This window comes from Ursus maritimus, unplaced genomic scaffold (genome assembly GCF_017311325.1).
Source record: "Ursus maritimus isolate PB19 unplaced genomic scaffold, ASM1731132v1 scaffold_10, whole genome shotgun sequence".
NCBI lineage: Eukaryota > Metazoa > Chordata > Mammalia > Carnivora > Ursidae > Ursus > Ursus maritimus.
The window spans coordinates 25,253,400-25,274,695 of record NW_024423344.1 but is presented as its reverse complement, the minus strand read 5'-3'; the positions used below and the strand labels follow the sequence as shown (position 1 = coordinate 25,274,695).

The 21,296-nt window shown below is 35.4% G+C and overlaps 1 protein-coding gene across 7 annotated transcripts in view; it reads right to left on the bottom strand.

The window, feature by feature from the left end:
- Positions 1–21,296, bottom strand: part of ZC3H13 (zinc finger CCCH-type containing 13) — a 97,442-nt gene that overhangs the window by 32,496 nt on the left and 43,650 nt on the right. For all 7 annotated transcript variants that reach the window (XM_040622876.1, XM_040622885.1, XM_040622886.1 and 4 more), the window contains exons 9-10: positions 3,327–3,637; positions 411–875 (exon numbers count right to left, since the gene is read on the bottom strand). In XM_040622876.1, the coding sequence (XP_040478810.1) occupies positions 411–875; positions 3,327–3,637 (776 nt within the window). The remainder of the gene's footprint in view (positions 1–410; positions 876–3,326; positions 3,638–21,296) is intronic.

The following is a 21,296-nucleotide window of genomic DNA, read 5'->3' as shown; positions in this document are numbered from 1 at the left end:
CTGATACTGTTAGTTTTGAAAGGCCACCACTTTAATTCCACTTTAATAATCATTTTATCATATATGTACCTGTTTAGTAGAAATTATTTTTTGACTCTACTTTTTTTGCTTGACAGGAATTTTCTTAGTGTTCCACACTACTCAAGAGGGTAAGCATGACTATATAATTTACCAGGGGATCTTAATCAGGACCCACTTATCTTTTGCTACTTTAGCAAATTCCTAAATCTTAGGAATTTAACAATTCCTATTTGGAATTTATAGGGAAATTCAATTAACTGAAAATTACTTTGACAAAATGATGATAATGAATGTAAAAAAGAATATATTTAGAAAAGAAACCTTAAAAGATTTAATAATTTCTATATAAGCATACAAGATACAGTTCACTGACAAGTCAAAAACCTTACCCTTTTCAGGTAATTCTGGACCTCTTCCCCTACTTCTGCCCATCCGGTCATTCCTAATTTCACTTCGAGACTCATTTCTGGCATCATTCCTTATTTCAGTACGAGAACTTTCTTCTCTTAAATGGTTTCTGCCATAACTTCGGGATTCTTCTTGATAGGTATCCTCCTTTCGATGAGTATCTCGACTTTCACGGTCCCTGTAGTCATGGGTATCACGAGCAGACCGAGAATCTCTGGGATCACGGCTCTCTTTGTTATCTCTGCTATAATCTCTCATCTCTCTAGAGTCCCGAATGTCTCTGGAGTCCCTTAGTTCCCGTCGGTCTCTAGTGTCTCTGGCATCTCTTCGATCCCGACCATCTCGAGGTTCTCTGTCATCTCTGTGGTCTCTAGAAGAGCTCTGATCTTGTTCATACTCTCGTTCTTCTCTTGTGTCCTTTTCTCTATCCCTTTTGCTTCTCGTCTCTGTAATTCAAGTTTGGAAATCAACTAGAATTCCTTTCACAAAATTTTGAGAAACTAGACAATACACATAAATATAGAGCTTAAAATTTTTTTAAAAATGGTAATTCACGTTTTTTGCAGAAAATAAAAAAAGAAAACATGGGCAATAAGAAAATCAAAACCATCCATAAGCTACAATTCCAAAGGTAATTTTATTAACACTTGGATAACTATGTTCTTGATTTAGGTAAACTTTGATTAGGATCTTCCCAAGCCCCAACTTACCCATACTTATCTTAAACAACTGAAACAAATAAATTGATCTCCTATCACGGATGGCTTATTTTTTAAAAACTACTTGTAGATCCAGAGGTACACAGTGACTTTAGCCGTCTCTACCAAGTATCAGGCCAAACAAGACCATCCAGGACAACCTCAAATGTACTTGAAGCACTTAAGAGTGGCCGACAGTTAGTAAGCTGGTTGGCAAAGAGATTTTGTTATTCACCCTCTCTTTTCTTGAGCTGTTTACTGGAATCACTCCTGTCTCTAAAGTTTTCTCTCCTTAAAGCATTTTCTAACACTTCATAGAAAAATAAGAAAGGAACTTCAGTTTTTAAAAAGCTGAAATGAAACTCACTGATTACTTAATTCAACCATGTCATTGTCTAAATGAAGAAATAAGAGGTCCAGAGCCTAAATACCTTAGGCAACCCCATACCTAATAGAATTTGCAAAGAACAGAAACTATTCTTTAGATCTGCCTAGAACGGGCATAAATTGATTAGAGCATAAATCTGATATGAAGTCAAAGGACTAACAAGAGAAACTCAGAAAACAAATACTGCCTTGTTTTTAAATCAGATTCCTTTATGTGTTGCTCGACACTCTGGACTACCTCAAGATCTGAGGCTATTTTAGCAATATAGCAGCCGTATGCCCAAGAGCCATATGCCTATTGTAAATTTACCTTCTTTTCTCTTTGTCCCAGGTGGCTAGGCCTACAGACTTTCTCAAGCACCCAAACACCTATCCATCCACAAGACCCCCTAGATTTTCAAAATAACTCATCTCTCCAGCTAATTACATTGTCCAGATGCTTCTATCCACAAATGCCCTTTAAGAACAGAGGCAGTAAGCAAGGATTTGATAGGTTTCCATCCCTTTCTGTGCTCATCTATGACTTCTAGTCCTCCTCTAATGCCAACTGTGCCTAAAAATACGTTCACTCAGTACCAGATCCTTTTCATGATTCCATCTGTCTTTTCAAATCTAGTTACTATATTTTGTTCTTTACCTACCTCCCCATTCTTCCACTAAAATTATTCTTATTTCAGAAGATGACATCTAAATAGAGGAACAAACATCTGCTACATCTCTTATACGGAAAGTTAAAGAAACATCTACTTTACAAAGAAACTAAACACATATGGTTTATTATTAAATGGATTCTTCCTGTAACACAGGCCACTCTTAGCACAAAAAAAATTCTTGTAAGACTCAACTGCATACTATTTCCCCTCATTATTATTTCAAAGCAGACATCAAACTCACTAAAGAGTTTTCATCCAATAAGTAGTCATTAAATGTACACTATATTCCTGTCGACTCTAGTTAAATATCTTATTAAAATTAATAGACAGGTGCTCAGAGAATTTTCCTATCTTACCAATGTTCCATAAATACTGCTGTGCTGTTCTGGTTCCAAAGAGGTACACAAGAAATAATTCTATACAACAGATGCTCTCTCTGGTCCCTACCTGGGCATTCATCATTTTCTTGAATAAAAGAACTTGATTAATTATTGCACTGTTGATAGGAAGAGAACAACTAAATTCAACACGCAAGGAAGTATTTGAGTATTCATTATGTTTAAACACCAACTCAGAAATTAGGAAAAAAAACTTAAAATATATAAGGATAAGAAGCTTGGATAAGGAGTACAGAAAGAGATGAGAGCTACTGGACTGTACCGCAAGATAATAATAGCATCTCAGCTTGAATGAGGAGTAGCAAATCCAAAGTTAACTTAATTCTCAGGGATACAGAAAGGAAAACTGCTTTGCAAGTTTCCTTCTTTCTTGAGTTACACCAAGAAAACTGATCACGTGGTTTACACCGACCATTTCTTTCCTTCACTTCTTTTTTTTAAAGAATCAACTAAGCAATTAGAGGGATGCTTTAAGAATCAGATAGCCAAAAATTTCTAGAACTTGAATGTATTCACATGAAACATCTTAACTGAAGAAAGCACTACCTCGGTATACATAAAAATGCCCACTTATGTACATTTAATAATTTATGTTCCTGTGTCATTAAAAGCACCTCTTACTGCCCTCTTCTCTGTTACAGAAGACTTAATACAGCACAATTTTCTTCTTTCCCTTATTATGACAATAAATCTGAATGTCCGGTTCTTTAATAAAGAAAATACTTAACTCTAAAGAAATCAAGATAAAGTACAGTGCATACCTTCCCTTCTTTCATGACGCCTATCATGAGACTGTGAAGTTCGTTCATGGTCATGCCTCCCTTTTTCTCGCATTGGAGAGCGATGTCTTGGGGGACTTTGCTTTCTCTGAGGAGAAGACAGAGAATGTGAAGGATAAGGAGAAGCAGAGCGTCGTAAAGGTGGAGTTATTGTCCTCTGATAAGAAGGTGAAGGAGTTCTTTTTCGACGAGGAGAAGGAGAATGTCTTTGAATAGATGATCCTGATTGTGAGGAAGATGAGTGATGTCTAGAAGATATAGGAGAATGATGCTGTCCTACTGGGGAAGCTGACCTGTAAAGAAAAAGCAACGATGAAAAAAAAAAAAATGAACACTAAAGTTAGAGCTAAAAGTGTGAATCATAATTCCAGGACAAATTTCAATTCACAATGCTGTATAATAAGAAGTTAATTTTTAAAGATCTGATTGATTTTAAGTCAGCCTGAGGCCACAGTTCTAGATGAGATACGCACTGCCTTGCTCCCAAGCTTTGGCTCCAAGGAGCACTCTCCTTGAGCACAAATAGAGAGACTATTACCCTCAGTTAAAGTACGGAATTCGCTCTTATCAGAGATAATCTCTGACAGTGTGAATAGGTACTTGGAGGCAGGAAACCACAAGAGGCTAAAGAGAAAACACATTAGTAAGATCTAAATAGAAAGTGCCTGTGAGAATGCCTGTAATTCAAGGCTCTGGGAAAAGGGAAAAGTCACCATCAAGCTAAGCCAAACCTGAAGTCCGCACTGCCTAGGTCGAGATTTAGGATGGGGGAAAGAATGCTACGGTTAAGGAAAGGACATACTGTCTATACTGTCTTTATCTTAAATAACCAGCCTTCACTTTTGGCCAGCGCAGATTAAGTTCACGAGTCTTGGTTTGAGGAAGGCTTCTTCTACTCCCTTCAAATCACCTTCTTTCACTGCTTCCAGAGAAACAACTTAAAACCACACAAAGCACATGTGAATCACTCCTACAGTCTGTTAAATCCCGGGCCCTGGTTTATACTGAATATGCAAAATGTGTGTGTGACGGAAAGCTGGAATACACACATTTGTGCAATAACTAAAAAGAAACAGGACTAAGGTTTAAAAAATAACACTCCAGACACCACATATCCAGATTAGTATCCTATTCCTCAATCATTCTGAAGACTAGATGTTTGTTCAAAAACATTCTGGAGTCCTAGTCCAGGTATTTTAGAATTACCTTCAGTGCCTATGATAAATAATTTTTAGTATCTGCAATGGTGGCAAAATCACTATTTCTCAGTTTCTCAATCTTGGTGGTCCTGACGTTTTGTATTCAGTAATTGTACTGGGGGCTGTCCTGTACATCATAGCATGTTTGGCAGCATCCCTGGCTTCTACCCACCAGAAGCCAGTACCACGCTCCCTCTCACCCCCGTACCTAACAACAAAAAATTACTCCTGACATTGCCAAATGTCCCCAGGAAGGCAAAATGACCCTTTGTTGAGAACTATGTTGTTTATAAATGATGCCTCAGTGGACGTTTTATCAATAAAAGCGCCAAATACATAAAATATATGTTACTGATTCAGGGAAGTGATTCCAATATATTGAAAAGAATTTTGCAGAACAAGGATTTTAGCAAATAAACAAAAACACCTTTTGGGTAACAGTTGACTAAAACAGCTAACTAGAACATCACATTCACCTAAACATTCTAGTTTCAGTAATTCCACCAAACCTTCACACTTTTCGTAAAAATTATTTCCTTTTCATAAAAAAAATTAGCCACAAGCCACTATAATTTAAGTGACTCTTAATAGAAATGTATTTACTTACAGGTATGAGTAGAAATGCTCATAGGGTCTTACCCAAATTTGGAAAACCAACTATGATCAATGGTCATTCAAATGCATCTTACTGAACAGAAAAATACTGCAAGATTGAGAATTAGAATGATTATTGTTTGGTACGTTCCAATTGCAATTTCATCAGGTTCTAGTCAATTTGGAAATCTCTAAATTGATAAAGAAAAAATGTGGCTCTCCACTGAACGGACATTTTGGTTAGTTTTATTTATTGTGCATACTAAAAATTGTTTCAAGAAAGTCTGCAATACCCCTTCTTTGGTGATTAGTTCACAGAACTTAAAAAATAAAATAATTCATAATACTATCTTTAAAAAACACAGTATAGTTCAATCACATTTCTATGCAAATATGGTGTCAATAGCATGGAGTAAAAATTTCAGTTCAAGCTTAGGATAATCAACCTGTCAAATTAAGGTAGAGGACCAATGCTTTGTCAAGTTACAGTTTCAGTATTTTTCTTCTTACCCATCCTTCAAGAAAAAAAAAAAAATTAAGAAACGGTTTAATTTAAAAGCATCTGTTATAGACTGTGTCCTCCCAAATTTATACAACCCCCCAACGTGGTAGTATTTGAAGGTGGAGGCATTCTGGAAAAATTGGTCAGGTGAGGTCCTGAGGGTGGGGCTCCCATGAGATTACTATCCTTACAAGAAAAGGAAGAGACCAGAGCTTACTCTCTCCCCTCCATGTGAGGACACAGTGAGAAGACAACTATTTATGAACCAGGAACCACATCTGCTGGAACCTTGACCTTGGACTTTCCAGCCTCTATAGCTGTGAGAAATGAATGTCTGTTGTTTAAGCCATTCCAGTCTATGGTATTTTGTAATAGCGGCACAAGCTGGCTAAGAGAGCATTTTTATTTTCCTGTTATTATTCTTTTAAAGGTCTGATGACTAAAGGATAGTGAAAAGAGAGGATCTGTTACCGAAACAAGATGCATCAAATTATGGATGTCAGCATAACTGGACCTGGGTCTATGTTCATTCTATACATAGAAAAGGAAGAAAATAAAACTGTCTTGAAATCTGACCAAAATTATTAGTACTCTGGCTTTTAGACTATTGCAGAGGTATATTAAAGTTACATAAAAAACTATTGCAGCAGTAATTTTAGATTATTCTTAGGCTTTAGAATTGCCTGGTTTCTTGTCTGAGGAGAAAAAAGAGGTGACATTTGACACTCAAAGAAAAGAGTTTATTATTGCATGAAGAGAAGGTCAATACCTTAAAGAAGAAATCTGTATACCGTCAGCAAGAGCACTGTGACTTATAGCACAGGGAAAGCCAATCTTCAGCCTGACTTAATTCTAATCAAAAGTTTTTTAATGCTACTATAATTAGGACAAAATGTGGGATGAGAATATTCTGGGTATATTTCATTTGGGGAAAACATGTGAAAGGTTAAAAAGTTTAAAAAGAAAAACTCTCATTCAAGATACAATAATTTCACCTACAAACCAATACGCTTACCCCAGACTTTCTTAAAATTACTAATACCAATTTTTCTTTCAGTAAATGGTTTCTGTTTCTCAAATACAAAAATATGCCTTCATAATGTAACTAACATTTATAACTCACCTTTAAAATCATCATGCAAAGTATACTTTAAAAAAAAAAACAAATGGGCTATGCACACTATCAAAATCAACTATTTCCAGTGGTAAAATGCAATATAACATGATACAGATTTCACACACAGAAATATTTAGGCTTTATTATTTTACATAAGAAACATATGCTTATATAAAAAAGTAAGTCATTTTAATTTATTGAGCAAATATTAAGTGAGCACCTTTTATGCTCCAAGCATTATTTTTGGCACTGGGAATACAGAAATAAAGAAGACAGGCAAAACCACTAACATAATAACAATAATAATGATAATATCAATAACAGTAGCAGGTAACACGTCATATATTGTTACTTTGTGCATGCCATTGTTTTAATACTGTACATGTATTAACTCATCTCATCTTTATGACAACAACCCTAAGATAACTGAGACCGAGGACTGAAAACCAGTCTGTCTTAACTACATGGTCTAAGAGTAGACCACCACCAAGAAAGCAAAGCAATTTCAGTTAGTTAATGCAACAAAGTCTATAAAAACAGGGTAATGAAATAGAAACTATTAGGTCCAAAAAAATAAAGTCAGGGGGACAATTTTAGGATGCTTGGAAGGAAACAGCCTTTACTGAGAAGATGAAATTTGAGACAAGAGCTGACAATCTAGGGNNAGAACTTACTGTGCAGAGGGTTCAGCAACCACAAAGGAGGCAGGAGGAATCACAATATATGAGAACAACATTAAGAAGACAAGGGTAACTACAATTCGTAAGTGAAGAGTTACATAAGAGAAGACCAGGGAGTAGGCAGATGATGTGAAGTCATGTAAAGCCTGGACTTTATTCTTTTTTTTTTTTCCCCCAGATTTTATTATAAAAGCATGAAGAAAAATCACTGGAGAGTTTTAGGCAGGGACATGTCATTCAAAATCTAGCATGATCTCAAAGGATAAAAATCATTATGATCACCTCAACAGATACAGAAAAAGTACTGACAAAAGTCAACATCCATTTATGATAAAAATTCTCAACAAAGTGGCTTTAGAAAGAGCATACCTCAACATAATAAAAGTCACACATGACAAACCCACAATTAACACCACCACCACCAACAACAACAGATTCAGTAGTGAAAAATAGAGCTTTTTCTCTAAGATTAGGAACAAGGCAAGATTATCCACTTTCATCACTAATATTCAACATAGTACTGGAAGTCCTAGCTGCAACAGTCAGAAAAGAAAAAGAAATTAAAGGCATTCAGAAAACTTCCAAACTCTCTCTATGAGGCCAGCATTACCTTGATCCCAAAACCAGACAAAGACCCCACCAAAAAGGAGAAGTACAGACCAATATCCCTGATGAACATGGATGCAAAAATTCTCACCAAAATACCAGCCAATAGGATCCAACAGTACATCAAAAGGGTTATTCACCACGACCAAGTGGGATTTATTGAAAGGGTGGTTCAACATTGGCAAATCAATCAACGTGATCCACCACATTAATAAAAGAAAGGACAAGAACCATATGATCCTCTCAACAGATGCAGAAAAAGCATTTGGCAAAGTATAGCATCTTTTCTTGATTAAAACTCTTCACAGTGTAGGGATAGAGGGAATATACCTCAATATCATAAAAGCCATCTATGAAAAGCCCACAGCAAATATCATTCCCAATGGGGAAAAAAACTGAGAGCTTTTCCCCGAAGGTCAGGAATATAGCAGGGATGTCCACCATCATCACTGCTGTTCAACATAGTACTAGAACACCTAGCCTCAGCAATCAGACAACAAAAAGAAATACAAGGCATCTGAATCAGCAAAGAAGAAGTCAAACTCTCACTCTTTGCAGATGACATGATACTCTTTGTGGAAAATCCAAAAGATTCCACCCCAAAATTGCTAGAACTCATACAGGAATTCAGCCAAGTGGCAGAATATAAAATCAATGCACAGAAATCAGCTGCATTTCTATACAATAATAATGAGACAGAAGAAAGAGAAATTAAGGAGTCGATCCCATTTACAATTGCACCCAAAACCATAAGAAACATACAAATAAACCTAACCAGAGAGGCGAAGGATCTGTACTCAGAAAACTATATAACACTCATGAAAGAAATTGAGGAAGACACAAAGAAACGGAAAAAATGTTCCATGCTCATGGACTGAAAGAACAAATATTGTTAAAATGTCTATGCTACCTAGAGCAATGTACACATTCAATGCAATCCCTATCAAAATACCACCAACTTTTTCATAGAGCTGGAACAAATAATCCTAAAATTTGTACGGAACCAGAACAGACCCCAAATAGCCAAAGGAATGTTGAAAAAGAAAACCAAAACTTGTGGCATCACAATTTAGGACTTCAAGCTCTATTAGAGAGCTGTAATCATCAAGACAGTATGGTACTGGCACAAAATCAGACACATAGATCAACGGAACAGAACAGAGAACTCAGAAATGGACCCTCAACTCTACAGTCAACTAATCTTCGACAAAGCAGGAAAGAATATCCAATGGAAAAAAGACAGTCTCTTCAATAAATGGTGCTGGGAAAATTGGACAGCCACATACAGAAGAATGAAACTGGACCATCTCCTTACACCATACACAAAGATAAACTCAAAATGGATGAAAGACCTAAATATGAGACAGGAATCCATCAAAATCCTAGAGGAGAACACAGGCAGCAACATCTTTGACCTTGGCCATAGCAACTTCTTGCTAGACATGTCTCCAAAGGCAAAGTAAACAAAGGCAAAAATGAACTACTGGGACAGCTTTTGGACAGCAAAGGAAACAGCTGACAAAACCAAAAGACAACCAACGGAATGGGAGAAGATATTTGCAAATGACATATCAGATAAAGGGCTAGTATACAAAATCTATAAAGAATTTATTAAACAACACCCAAAGAACAAGTAATCCAATTAAGAAATGGGCGGAAGACATGAACAGACATTTCTCCAAAGACGACATACAAATGGCCAACAGACACATGAAAAAAATGCTCCACATCACTTGGCATCAGGGAAATATAAATCAAAACCACAATGAGATACCACCTCACACCAGTCAGAATGGCTAAAATTAACAAGGAAATGACAGATGTTGGCAAGGATGTGGAGAAAGGGGAACCCTCTTATACTGTTGGTGGGAGTGCAAGCTGCTGCAGCCACTCCAGAAAACAGTGTGGAGGTTCCTCAAAAAGTTGAAAATAGAGCTACCCTATGGCCCAGCAATTACACTACCAGGTATTTACCCCAAAGATACAAACATAGTGATCTGAAGGGGCACCTGCACCTCAATGTTTACAGCAGCAATGTCCATAATAGCCAAACTATGGAAAGAGCCCAGATGTCCAACGACACATGAATGGATAAAGAAGATGTGGTGGTGTATTCACACACACACACACACACACACACACACACACACACAGGAATATTACTCGGCCAACAAAAAATGAAATCTTGACATTTGCAACGACGTGGATGGAACCAGAGGGTATTATGCTAAGCAACGTAAGTCAGTCAGAGAAAGACAATTATCATATGATCTCACTGATATGTGGAATTTAAGAAACAAAACAGAAGATCATAGGGAAAGAGAAGAAAAAATAAAACTAGATGAAACCAGAGAGGGAGATAAACCAAAAGAGACTCTCAATCATAGGAAACAAACTGAGGGTTGCTGGAGGGGCAGGGGTGGAGGGATGGGGTAACTGGATGATGGACATTAAGGAGGGCACACGATGTACTGGGTATTTTATAAGACTGATGAATCACAGACCTGTACCTCTGAAACCAATAACACATTATATGTTAATTAATTGAATTTAAATTTAAAAAAAATTAAAATTAAAAAATTTAAATTTAAAAAAGAGAAATTAAAGGCATTTAATTGGTAAGGAAGAAAATAAAATGTCACTTTTTGTAGATGACATGATACTATACACAGAAAGCCCTAAAGACTCCACCAAGAAACTATTAGAAGTAATACATGGATTCAGCAAAGTTGCAGGGTATAAAATTACTACACAGAAAATGATTGCATTTCTATACGCTAATTAACAAAATAGCAGAAAGAAAAATTAGGAAAACAATTCCATTTACAATTGCACCAAAAACAATAAAATAATAAGGAATAAGCTTAACCAAGGAGGTGAAAGACCTGTAGTCTGAAAACACTGGCGACAGAAACTGAAGATAACATAAACAAATGGAAGGACATACTATGCTCATGGAAGAATTAATATTGTTCAAATGGCAATCTACAAATTCAAAATAATCTCTATCAAAACACCAACAGCATTTTTCACTGAACTAGAACGCATAATCCTAAAGTTGTATGGATCCCCAAAAGACCCTGAATTGCCAAGGCAATCTTGAGGAAAAAAACAAAAACAAAAAACAAAGCTGGAGGTATCACAATTCCAGATTTCAAGATACACTACAAAGCTATAGTGATCAAAACAGTATGGTCCTGGAACAAAAACAGATACATGATCAAAAAAACAGAATAAACAGCCCAGCAGTAAGTCCACAATTATATGGTCAATTAATCTATGACAAAAGAGGCAAGAATATACACTGGGGAAAAGAGAGTCTCTTCAATAAGTGGTGCTGGGAAAACTACAGTCACATGCAAAAGAATGGAACTGGACCACTTTCTTCCACCATACACAAAAACAAACTCAAAATGGATTAAAGACCTGAAACCATAAAACTCCTAGAAAAAAACCACAGGCCGTAATTTTTCTGACATTGGCCTTAACAACATTTTCTTAGATATATCTCCTCAGGCAAGGGAAACAAAAGCAAAATAAACTATTGGGACTACACCAAAATAAAAGCTTTTTGCACAGCTAAGAAAACCATCAATAAGACAAAAAGGCAATCTACTGGATGGGAGAAGATACTTGCAAACGATATATCTGGTAAGGGGTTATTACCCAAATATATAAAAAGCTTATGCAACTCAATAACAAAAAACGAAAACAAAAAACAAACAAAAAATCCCCCCCCAAAACAAGTAATCCAATTGAAAAGGGGCAGAGGACTTAGACATTTTTCCAAAGTACGCATACAGATGGCCAACAGACACATGAAAAGATGCTTAACATCACTAATCATCAGATAAATGCAAATCAAAACCAGTCACCTTACACCTGTCAGAATGGCCAGAATCAAAAAACAAGAAATAACAAGTGTTGGTGAGGATGTGGACAAAACGAAGCCTCATGCACTGCTGATGGGAATGCAAATTGGTGCAGTCACTGTGGAAAGCACTATGGAGGTTCCTCCCAAAAATTAAAAATATAAATGCCGTATGATGCAGTAATTCCACTACCGGGTATCTACGAAAAGAAAACAAAAACACTAATTTGAAAAGATATATGCACTCCTGTATCTATTACAGCATTATTTACAATAGCCAAGATATGGAAGCAGCCTAAGTGTCCATCAACAGATAAACAGATAAAGAAGATGTGGTTTATATATGCAATGGAATAGTATTCAGTCATAAAAAAAGAATGAGATGTTGCCACTAGCAACAACATGGATGGACCTAGAAGGTAATATGCTAAGCAAAATTAGACTGAAAAAAAGATGAATACCACACAATTTCACTTATATGCAGAATCTAAAAAAACAAAAACAAACCAAAAATGAATAAACAACCAAAAAGCAGAAACAAACCCATAAATATAGAGAACAAACTGATGACTGTCAGAGGGGATGGAGGGGGAGATGGTGAAAATGGGTGAAGGTGAGTGGGAGATAAAGGCTTCCAGTTATGGAATGAAAAAGTCACAGGGATAAAAGGCACAGCATAGGGAATATAGTCAATGGTACTGTAACAGCGTTGTGTGGTGACAGATGGTAGCTACACTTGTGAGCACAGCATAATGTATAAAGAAGCTGAATCACTAGGTTGTACCCCTGAAGCTAAATTAATGTTGTGTCAAGAATACAATAAAAAAAATTAATCTAGCAATATCTTACCTGTCTAAATAAGTATGTAAGATGGAGAAAGAAAATGCTTCTGTGTGATGATTTCTTTTAAACCTAGAGTTTGCTGTCCCTTTGAAGCAAGTAATAAATATTCCCTGGAAGGGGAATGATTTCTAAGTGAACAATCTACCAAAACAGGAGAATACTTTTGTCTGTAGAAATTTTTTGAAAGATGTCTCCTCATAAATATATAATGGTACTTGTAAAACAAATTTGATTCAAGCAAACTAATCAATTCTACATAATACAAGTAAATCTAATCCAAGTACTAATGATTCTGACTCAATTTTATTTTTGCATTTACACAGAAATGAATTTCAAAAACCTCAATTTAAGAACAAAGACTATTAAGATAAGCCTTAAATCAACACATCCGTAACTATTAGATTAAGATAAGCCTTAAATCAACACATCTGTAACTATTATTTTAATCTAGATTTACGATAGAATTTTTCAGAATCTGGTTACACAGAGTTGCTCAATCACGTGACTTAGTGAGCTAAAAACTGTACCCACCATTGTAACTGAAAATCAGAAGACACAAGTACATGGTATCCCTGGCACACATGAGAAGATTGTTTTTAAGCTTTAGCAGTGAGAGAGTCAGTATTCCAAATGAAATAAAACGCAGAAACAACACACACCAGTGTAACATGAATTAAGACAACTGGCTCCCATGCTCTACCTGGTGGAGCAAGTTAAAGCTATTACTTTCTCCTGGGATGGGATGGGGTGGAGGGGAGGTGATGACACATAGAGGACCATACCAAGAAACAGCAGAAATCCAGTCTGCGGAAGGAGGGAGGTAACAAACAGTTCTCAAGGCTCTGGACTGATTTCCTAGACATAACATCTCCTCAGTTCAGGCCAACAAAATGGGTAACCAAATAAGGGAGATCTTGAAATCCTTGCCACTGTTCTGAAAATCCTATCCAGTTTTAGGTCATTTAACTGTTAGTGAAACAATTACCACCAGATGGCATCAAACCACAGCCAGACTGGGATGGATTTTGCTTGTGCAAATTTGGGGTCTTTCATTAATCTCACTACATAAAAGGCAGCCCCACATTTTTACTGGATTGAATTTCCAGCCTCCATTTACCATGGTATACACTTCTGATAGTAGCAATTATTGGAACAGGACCAAACTTCCCAACCACCTCCTGATGCTGAAAAACCTCTCTGAAACTATTTGAGAACACTTCCCTCTCAAGTCTCTAATTTCACCAAGCGTGTTGGACAAAAGGTAAAAGTACAATTTTTAGGGACATAAATACCATTCCAGATTTGGCTGCAAAACAGGAAGTCCTCTAGTGAGCTCAACAAATTTTCCCAATATCACATCCATGAAAGACAGCCCAAGATTTGATCAATTGGACTAATCGTGAAATTGCTTATTTTCCCCCAATGTGACTTAGTTTTTTTGATATTTATAAAACTCTTTCATTTTTGGTGCAACTGAATGGCTCAGTCAGTACAGCATGTGACTCTTGATCTCAGGGTCATGAGTTCCCCACGTTGAGCATAGAGCTTACTTAAAAAAACGTAAATAAATAAAACAAACTCATCTTTAACACAAGTCTACCATAAATTTAGCATATTACAGAATATATTCAGCTATGTTACATATTTCTTTATGTGCCTTAATTTTATATCCCTAGCCTAAATCGAAAACACTTTTTAGGTCTACACACAGGGCTTGATTAAATGCAGAAAAAAAGATTAATGCTTCAGATAAGCAATTACCAACCTGAACACAAAGGTCCCATTTTATATCCTTCATTATATTATTTGTGTTAATACCCATTAATTAGGAAAATGCTATAAAACATATTAAAATCATCAATACTTTTAAAATTTATATTTTAAAGTTATACTATTCTCCTTTTTTCCTTTTAGGTGTGATATTGGGTGTGGTGATTGTGTATTTTTAAATGTATTTCTCTCCTGGAGATGTATTCTAAAATACATATGGGTGAAATATTAAGATGTCTGGGATTTGCTTCAAAATAATACTGGAGGAGGGGAGGTGTATAGCGGTATACATGAAAAAGATGGATATAAAAGGATCATTATACTATTGTATTTCTATGTGTATGAAATGTTCCAAAATAATAATGTTAATGTAACATTTGTCCATCCTCTATATACAGTCCAGCAACATCAGTACACATTTACTTAAGAAACCATAACTCAGTCTATAGAAAATGCTTGGTGCACAAATGAATTCTTCCTTGTCCTGTGGCTCATTGCCACAGGGTGAGATTTGCCAATCCAGACCATGATACATGTACATGAATGGTAAATACTGAATAAATCCAATAAATAATATTCTTCATCAAAGGTCTGAAACATTCTGATTTAATTATTTTGATAAATGTGTGCAATAATTGAAAAGAAATAAGACTGTCACATTGATGGTGATTTGCTCATTCTCCTAAATTGAAGTCAAAGCCAACAAATTTTGAATGATCACATCTGTCTTTCAAAGCTGGGTAAGACTCATCATGCAGGCATTTGTACTATTAAGAAGTAAGTAGATTTCTATATTCAGGTAATTATAATGAAGTGGTTTTTTTTTTAAGTGATTAGCTATGCTCTCAATATTATCTTCTCATTTAACCACAAAATTCTGCATACTAGCATTTTGATTAAAACATACACCATCCATCAATAAAACCATATTTACCAAATGTCCAGCAGAATGAGCTATACACAATTGCTAGCTAACTCCTCTGGTTAACTACTATCCAGAAAGTTTGTGTTTGTTTAAGCCTTTGTTCTTACAGTACACTAGTAACTTAGTTCACTTTCCTAATTCAACAAAGCATACAGAATATGGATTTTCACTAATGAAGAAGATTATTACAGGTCCACTGAAATACCACCGCAAATTCCACTTCAGGATTATCTAGATGTAACAGGTTAGGAACACTGCCACAAAACATTCCCTTCACAAGTGATTTTCTGACTAAATACCTAATTTGAACTTAATTTTCCTGTGACTTGCACCTTTTCTAAAACAAATTACAGAATAAAAATGATTTAGCTGAGTTCCGGGTAATCAAGATTTTACTATTTTCTGTACAGAACGAGTCATGAAAAGTTTACTTTACAAAAATGTAATGGGAAATTGCTACATTTTCTAAAAGTAGAGTGATAAAACCCATAAGGCTTTTTTTTTTCTTGGGTAAACAAGTGGTATTCAGGTTTTGATCAATGTTGCATAAATAAATCATAGCTCAGTAAAGTCTACCAGCCAAGTGGGAAGACACTGTTTCACTTCAAAACATGACAGAACTTAGTGCTATTAAATTAACAAATATTCTGAGAGTATATTCTTCACAAAGTTGATGTGGCCAATGAAGGTGTGGGCGGAGGTACTCAAATTCTCAATGACGGATGAGTGACAAATAGAGGGAGAATATCATGATTGTTTCTGGGAGGAAATGGGTACCTTCCCTCTCACCAAAACACACACAGGCAATATTTTACCCACAAATCAAGAAATTTGCAGATCCCCTGAAATCTACCAATAAATCTCAGGTTAGGAGCCCCTGATCTAGAAAGTTATGAAATTGAGACACAAAAGACAGGGAGAGGGACTTAAGCCATAGGATCGTATGGTTTTGTTGCATCATCTGTCCTACACGTATGCATCCTCTTGTATAACTAAATAGGGAACAATCCTTAAGAAATGTAAGTAATCCCCTACATCCAATAGGCCTTGTAAGTTTTACTTGGGAAAAAAAAAAAAGAAAGAAAATCCATATTCAGAGAAAAACTGTTTTCCATACACGTGATTACTATATTACTTCTACCTATAGTAACAAAGCTTCCGAGAACATTTTTGTTCACTGCTGTATCACCAGCTTTTAGAACAATGCTTACCCTATACCCAATAACTGAATAAAATGAATTCGCATATTTTTACCTTAGCACATAACATCCTAATAACCAAAATATTCTGAATACAAGCCCACTATAACATCTAAATTAATTTTAAAGGGCAATTTTCTCCAAAATGAATTTAGCCTTTAATTACATACCCCACCAATCTGAAAGCATCACGATGATTCTTAATACAGTATTTGGTTTTAGAATTATTAAGTTCTCCTTCAAAGTAATGGGGATATATTAAAATGAGAGATCCACCTCAAAAAAAAAAAAAAGGGGGGGGGGCGCCTGGGTGGCACAGCGGTTAAGCATCTGCCTTCGGCTCAGGGCGTGATCCCGGCGTTCTGGGATCGAGCCCCACATCAGGCTCCTCCGCTGGGAGCCTGCTTCTTCCTCTCCCACTCCCCCTGCTTGTGTTCCCTTTCTCGCTGGCTGTCTCTATCTCTGTCAAATAAATAAATAAAATCTTTAAAAAAAAAAAAAAAAACCCTGGAAATCAAATTAACTCCTCCTAAATCAAAATGTCCCTTTTCAACCATGTCAAATATGGCTTCAGAACTCCAGTCAGTTACCCATGCATTCTCCAGTACTCTTAGTTCTGCTGCTTCAATTTGTTAGAGAAACAAAATAAACCAAGGTCAGATTTTTCTATATACTAAGTAACAGGTAAGTCCTAGGCATACCAATGTTGTTCCTGGTGGAGGCAGCTAGGAAGAAACACTGCAAAATGAAGAAATCAACCTAAACAATACCCAGTTCTTCCTAATACAAAACATGTAACTATTTTAATGGTGAAGTATCCACAGACATATGTTAAAAATCACCTCTCAGAAATTTCTGGGTTAAAATAACAAATTGAAAATACCAAGAATCATTAAAGAATAAAGACTCCTTAAAATGTAAATCAGTAAGAACATTTAACATAATTTATATCTGATTTACATGTCATTTTTAAAAACATACCTACTAGATTGAATAAAATACAGAATATATTTTAGGAAAATATGTTTGAGAATTGTGGGTGCTCCACTTAACCATTCCGTTATTGCTCCAATAAGGCACAATGTTGCTAGGTCCTAGCAACGGTTCACAGAATCATCCTGGTTCTTCTAAGTCAAGTCACCAGAGGGGGAGAGAAAAAAAATGATTCATCTAAGTAAGAAAAGATCTCTTACCAAGACAAAGAAAGGACTAAGCTTATCATCAGAATCTATTTTTCAGACGAAGACTGGGTTTTGTTGAACTTTTAATTATAAAGCTATGTTAACTGCTTACTAGGTAAGTAATTAACCTCAATAATATTACAAATACCAGTTCACAAGGCTTTCCAGATAAAGTGGCAGGTAACACTTCTTTCAATCTAATAGCATGTTATTACTTAATAACATGAACAGAAATGGTATCTTGTGAGTATAGAAGAGACTGCCATGAGCTATCCCATACCCATTCTCTCCTTGCTTTTTAGTAAAACCAGTTTTATTTGGGTCAGTTACCTGCTCAGCTAAAGGATTACATTTCTTTCTTTCCTCCTTTTTCTTTCTTTCTTCTTTCTTTCTTTCTTTCTTTCTTTCTTTCTTTCTTTCTTTCTTTCTTTCTTTCTTTTTTTAAAGGATTACATTTCTAAGACACGCTCATAGCTAGATGTAGCCATGTGACTAACTTCTAGCCAATAGACCTAACAGGAAATAGTGCTTGGGACTTCCAGGAAAATTAAGGCTTTCTTCTCTTCATAATTTTTCTGCTGCCTGGAATATGGATGGAATGTCTTAAGTCATCAGTCTTCATATTAAACCATGGGATAACCCTTAAAAAGGAAGCATGGGGCGCCTGGGTGGCTCACTCGGTTAAGCATCTGTCTTTGGCTCAGGTCATGATCCAAGGATCCTGGAATCTGTGTCTGGCTCTCGGCTCAGTGGGGAATCTGCTTCTCCCTCTCCCTCTGCTGGTCCCTCTGCTTGTGCACATGCACTATCCCCGGGTCCCCTCACTTTCCTCTCTCAAACAAAAATATAAAATCTTTAAAAATAAAACAAAAGAAAAGAAAAAGGAAGCATGCACAAGGCAGATAGACAGTACTTGGATCACCAATGACTGTGGAATGAACAGTGTATAGGTCCTGGACTGTCTCCCTCCGAGCTTCTTTATATGAGAGAATAAACCCCAATTTATGGTTTCTAAACTTTGATGAACATTAGAATCACCCAATGAGCTTTTAAAACTATGGACACCAAGGCTGCTCCTCATATTAATTAAATAAGAATACCTGGGGACTGAAATCAGGTATTAATACCTTTTGAAGATTCCCAGGCATATTCCAAGGTGCAGCAAAGTCTGGAAACTATTGCTTTATGTACTTAAGCCCCCCACATTGAGTCCTTATTACTAACAGCTGATTCTAAATCTGATACTGCATAAGTATCAGAAATAAAAGAACATCTTTATGGCTACATTCTATTACCTATGTAGTTTAAGTGAAAACCTGCAAATGGAAAGACACTTTTAAATATCACTACACTGTAATTTATCATTAAAGTAGGAAGACAGAGTATATTTATTAAGTACTTGCTTAGTTTTTAAAGCATTATCTCATTTAATCCTCACCTCAACTCTGTGAGGCAGTATCATGCATATTTTATAGTTGAAGAAATAGAGGTTCAGAGAAAACAAAGAACGTATTCAGGGTCTTACATCATGTAATTGGCAGAGCCAAGATACAAGTTCCTATTTGTATAACTTCAAGGCTTGTGCCTTTTCCAATACACTGTAACTCCACAAGAAAAGACTGAGAGACCTCTATACATTTTCTTTACATTTTTTCTTGAGGAAATACTAATTTCATTAAAGGATAAATCTGAAAACTAATTTTAAAAAATGAATAGGGAAAAAGCATTCCTATTAAATCTGTAAGCATTTCATAAATCTTATGAACCACAAAAATATTACCTTCAAGTTAATTTTTAAAAAAAAAATTTGCTCTTAAGTAGCACTAAATAAATGAATTTTAAAAATCAAGAATTTATAATTTCTCAGTTTTGAAAATAGATCTTAATAAGTACTATTGTTAGAACAGAGGAAAAATTGGCTATGACAAAGAATTTATTAAAATACATAGAATCTAAATTAGTTAATGCAGTGACTTAACTCTAAATTTTGAAACACTATTAATTTTAAAAGGAAAAGATTTTTAGAAGGGTCTCAGCTCTTTCAATGGCTGGCTCTTTTATATAATTCCATTTATACCAACAAGTTAATGTTGATTAGCTGACAGAAAAACAATAAGGAAACAGAGGATATGAACAACACTACAGATCAACTGGATCTGACAGACATATAAAGAACAATCCACCCAACTGTAGTAGAATATGCATCCTTCTCAAGTGCACACGGAATATTCTCCAGGACAGACCACGTTTCAGGCCATGAAACAAGTCTTAACAAATTCAAGAAGACTGAAATCATACAAAGTATCTTTTCTGATCACAATGGAGAAAAACAGAAATCAATTTGCTCAAGTGAAAAACATGCAAACAGAAAGGCATTTTTAAATATTATTATACTGCAAATTTATTATTAAAGTAGGAAAATAAAGAATATACTTGAGTACTTTATTTTTTAAGCATTATGCCATTTAATCCTCAAATATATGGAAATTAAACAACACACTCTTAATGAGTCAAAGAAGACGTCACAAGGAAAATTAGAAAATACCTCGAAACAAATGAAAATGAAAACATACAAAACTTATGAGATGCAGCGAAAGCAGTGCTAAAAATAATTTTATAATTATAAATGTGTACATTAAAAATAAGAAAGATCTCAAATCAACAGCCTAATTTGACACCTCAAAAAACAGCAAAAAGAACAAACAAAATCCAAAGCTAGTAGAAGGAAATAATAAAGATTAGAGCAGAGATCAAAACAGAGAACAGAAAACCAACAGAAATAATCAGCCAAACTAAGTTGGATTTTTGAAAAGATCAACAAAAGAGACAAATCCTTAGCTAGATGAAAAAAAAAAAAAGATTCAAATAACTAAAATCAGGAAAGTGGGGTCAATACAACTGATACCACAGAAATAAAAAGGATTATAAGAGAATACTATGAAAAACTGTATATCAACAAACTGAATAACCTAGAAATAATGGATAAATTCCTAGGCACACAACCTACCTAGACTGACTCATTTAAGAAACAGTAAATCTGAACAGACCAATAATGAGTAAGGAGATTAAATTAGTAATCTAAAATTTCCCAAAAAAGAAAACCTTAGGATCACATGGTTTCACTGATGAATTCTATCAAACATTTAAAGGAATTAACACTAATCCTCTGGAATTCTTCCAAAAATACTAAGGAGGAGAGAATACTTCCAAGTTTATCCTATGAGGCCCTGATACCAAAGCCAGACAAAAACACTGCAAGAAAACTAGACAAATATTCCTGATGAATACTAATGTAAAAGTTCTCAACAAAGTACAAGCAGATCAAATTGAACAACACATTAAAAGGATTACACACCATGACAAAGTGGGATTAATTCCTGGAATGCAAGAATGGTTCAAGAATTAAGAAAGTCACATGATCATCTCAATAAATGCAGACAAAACATTCGACAAAACTTAACACTT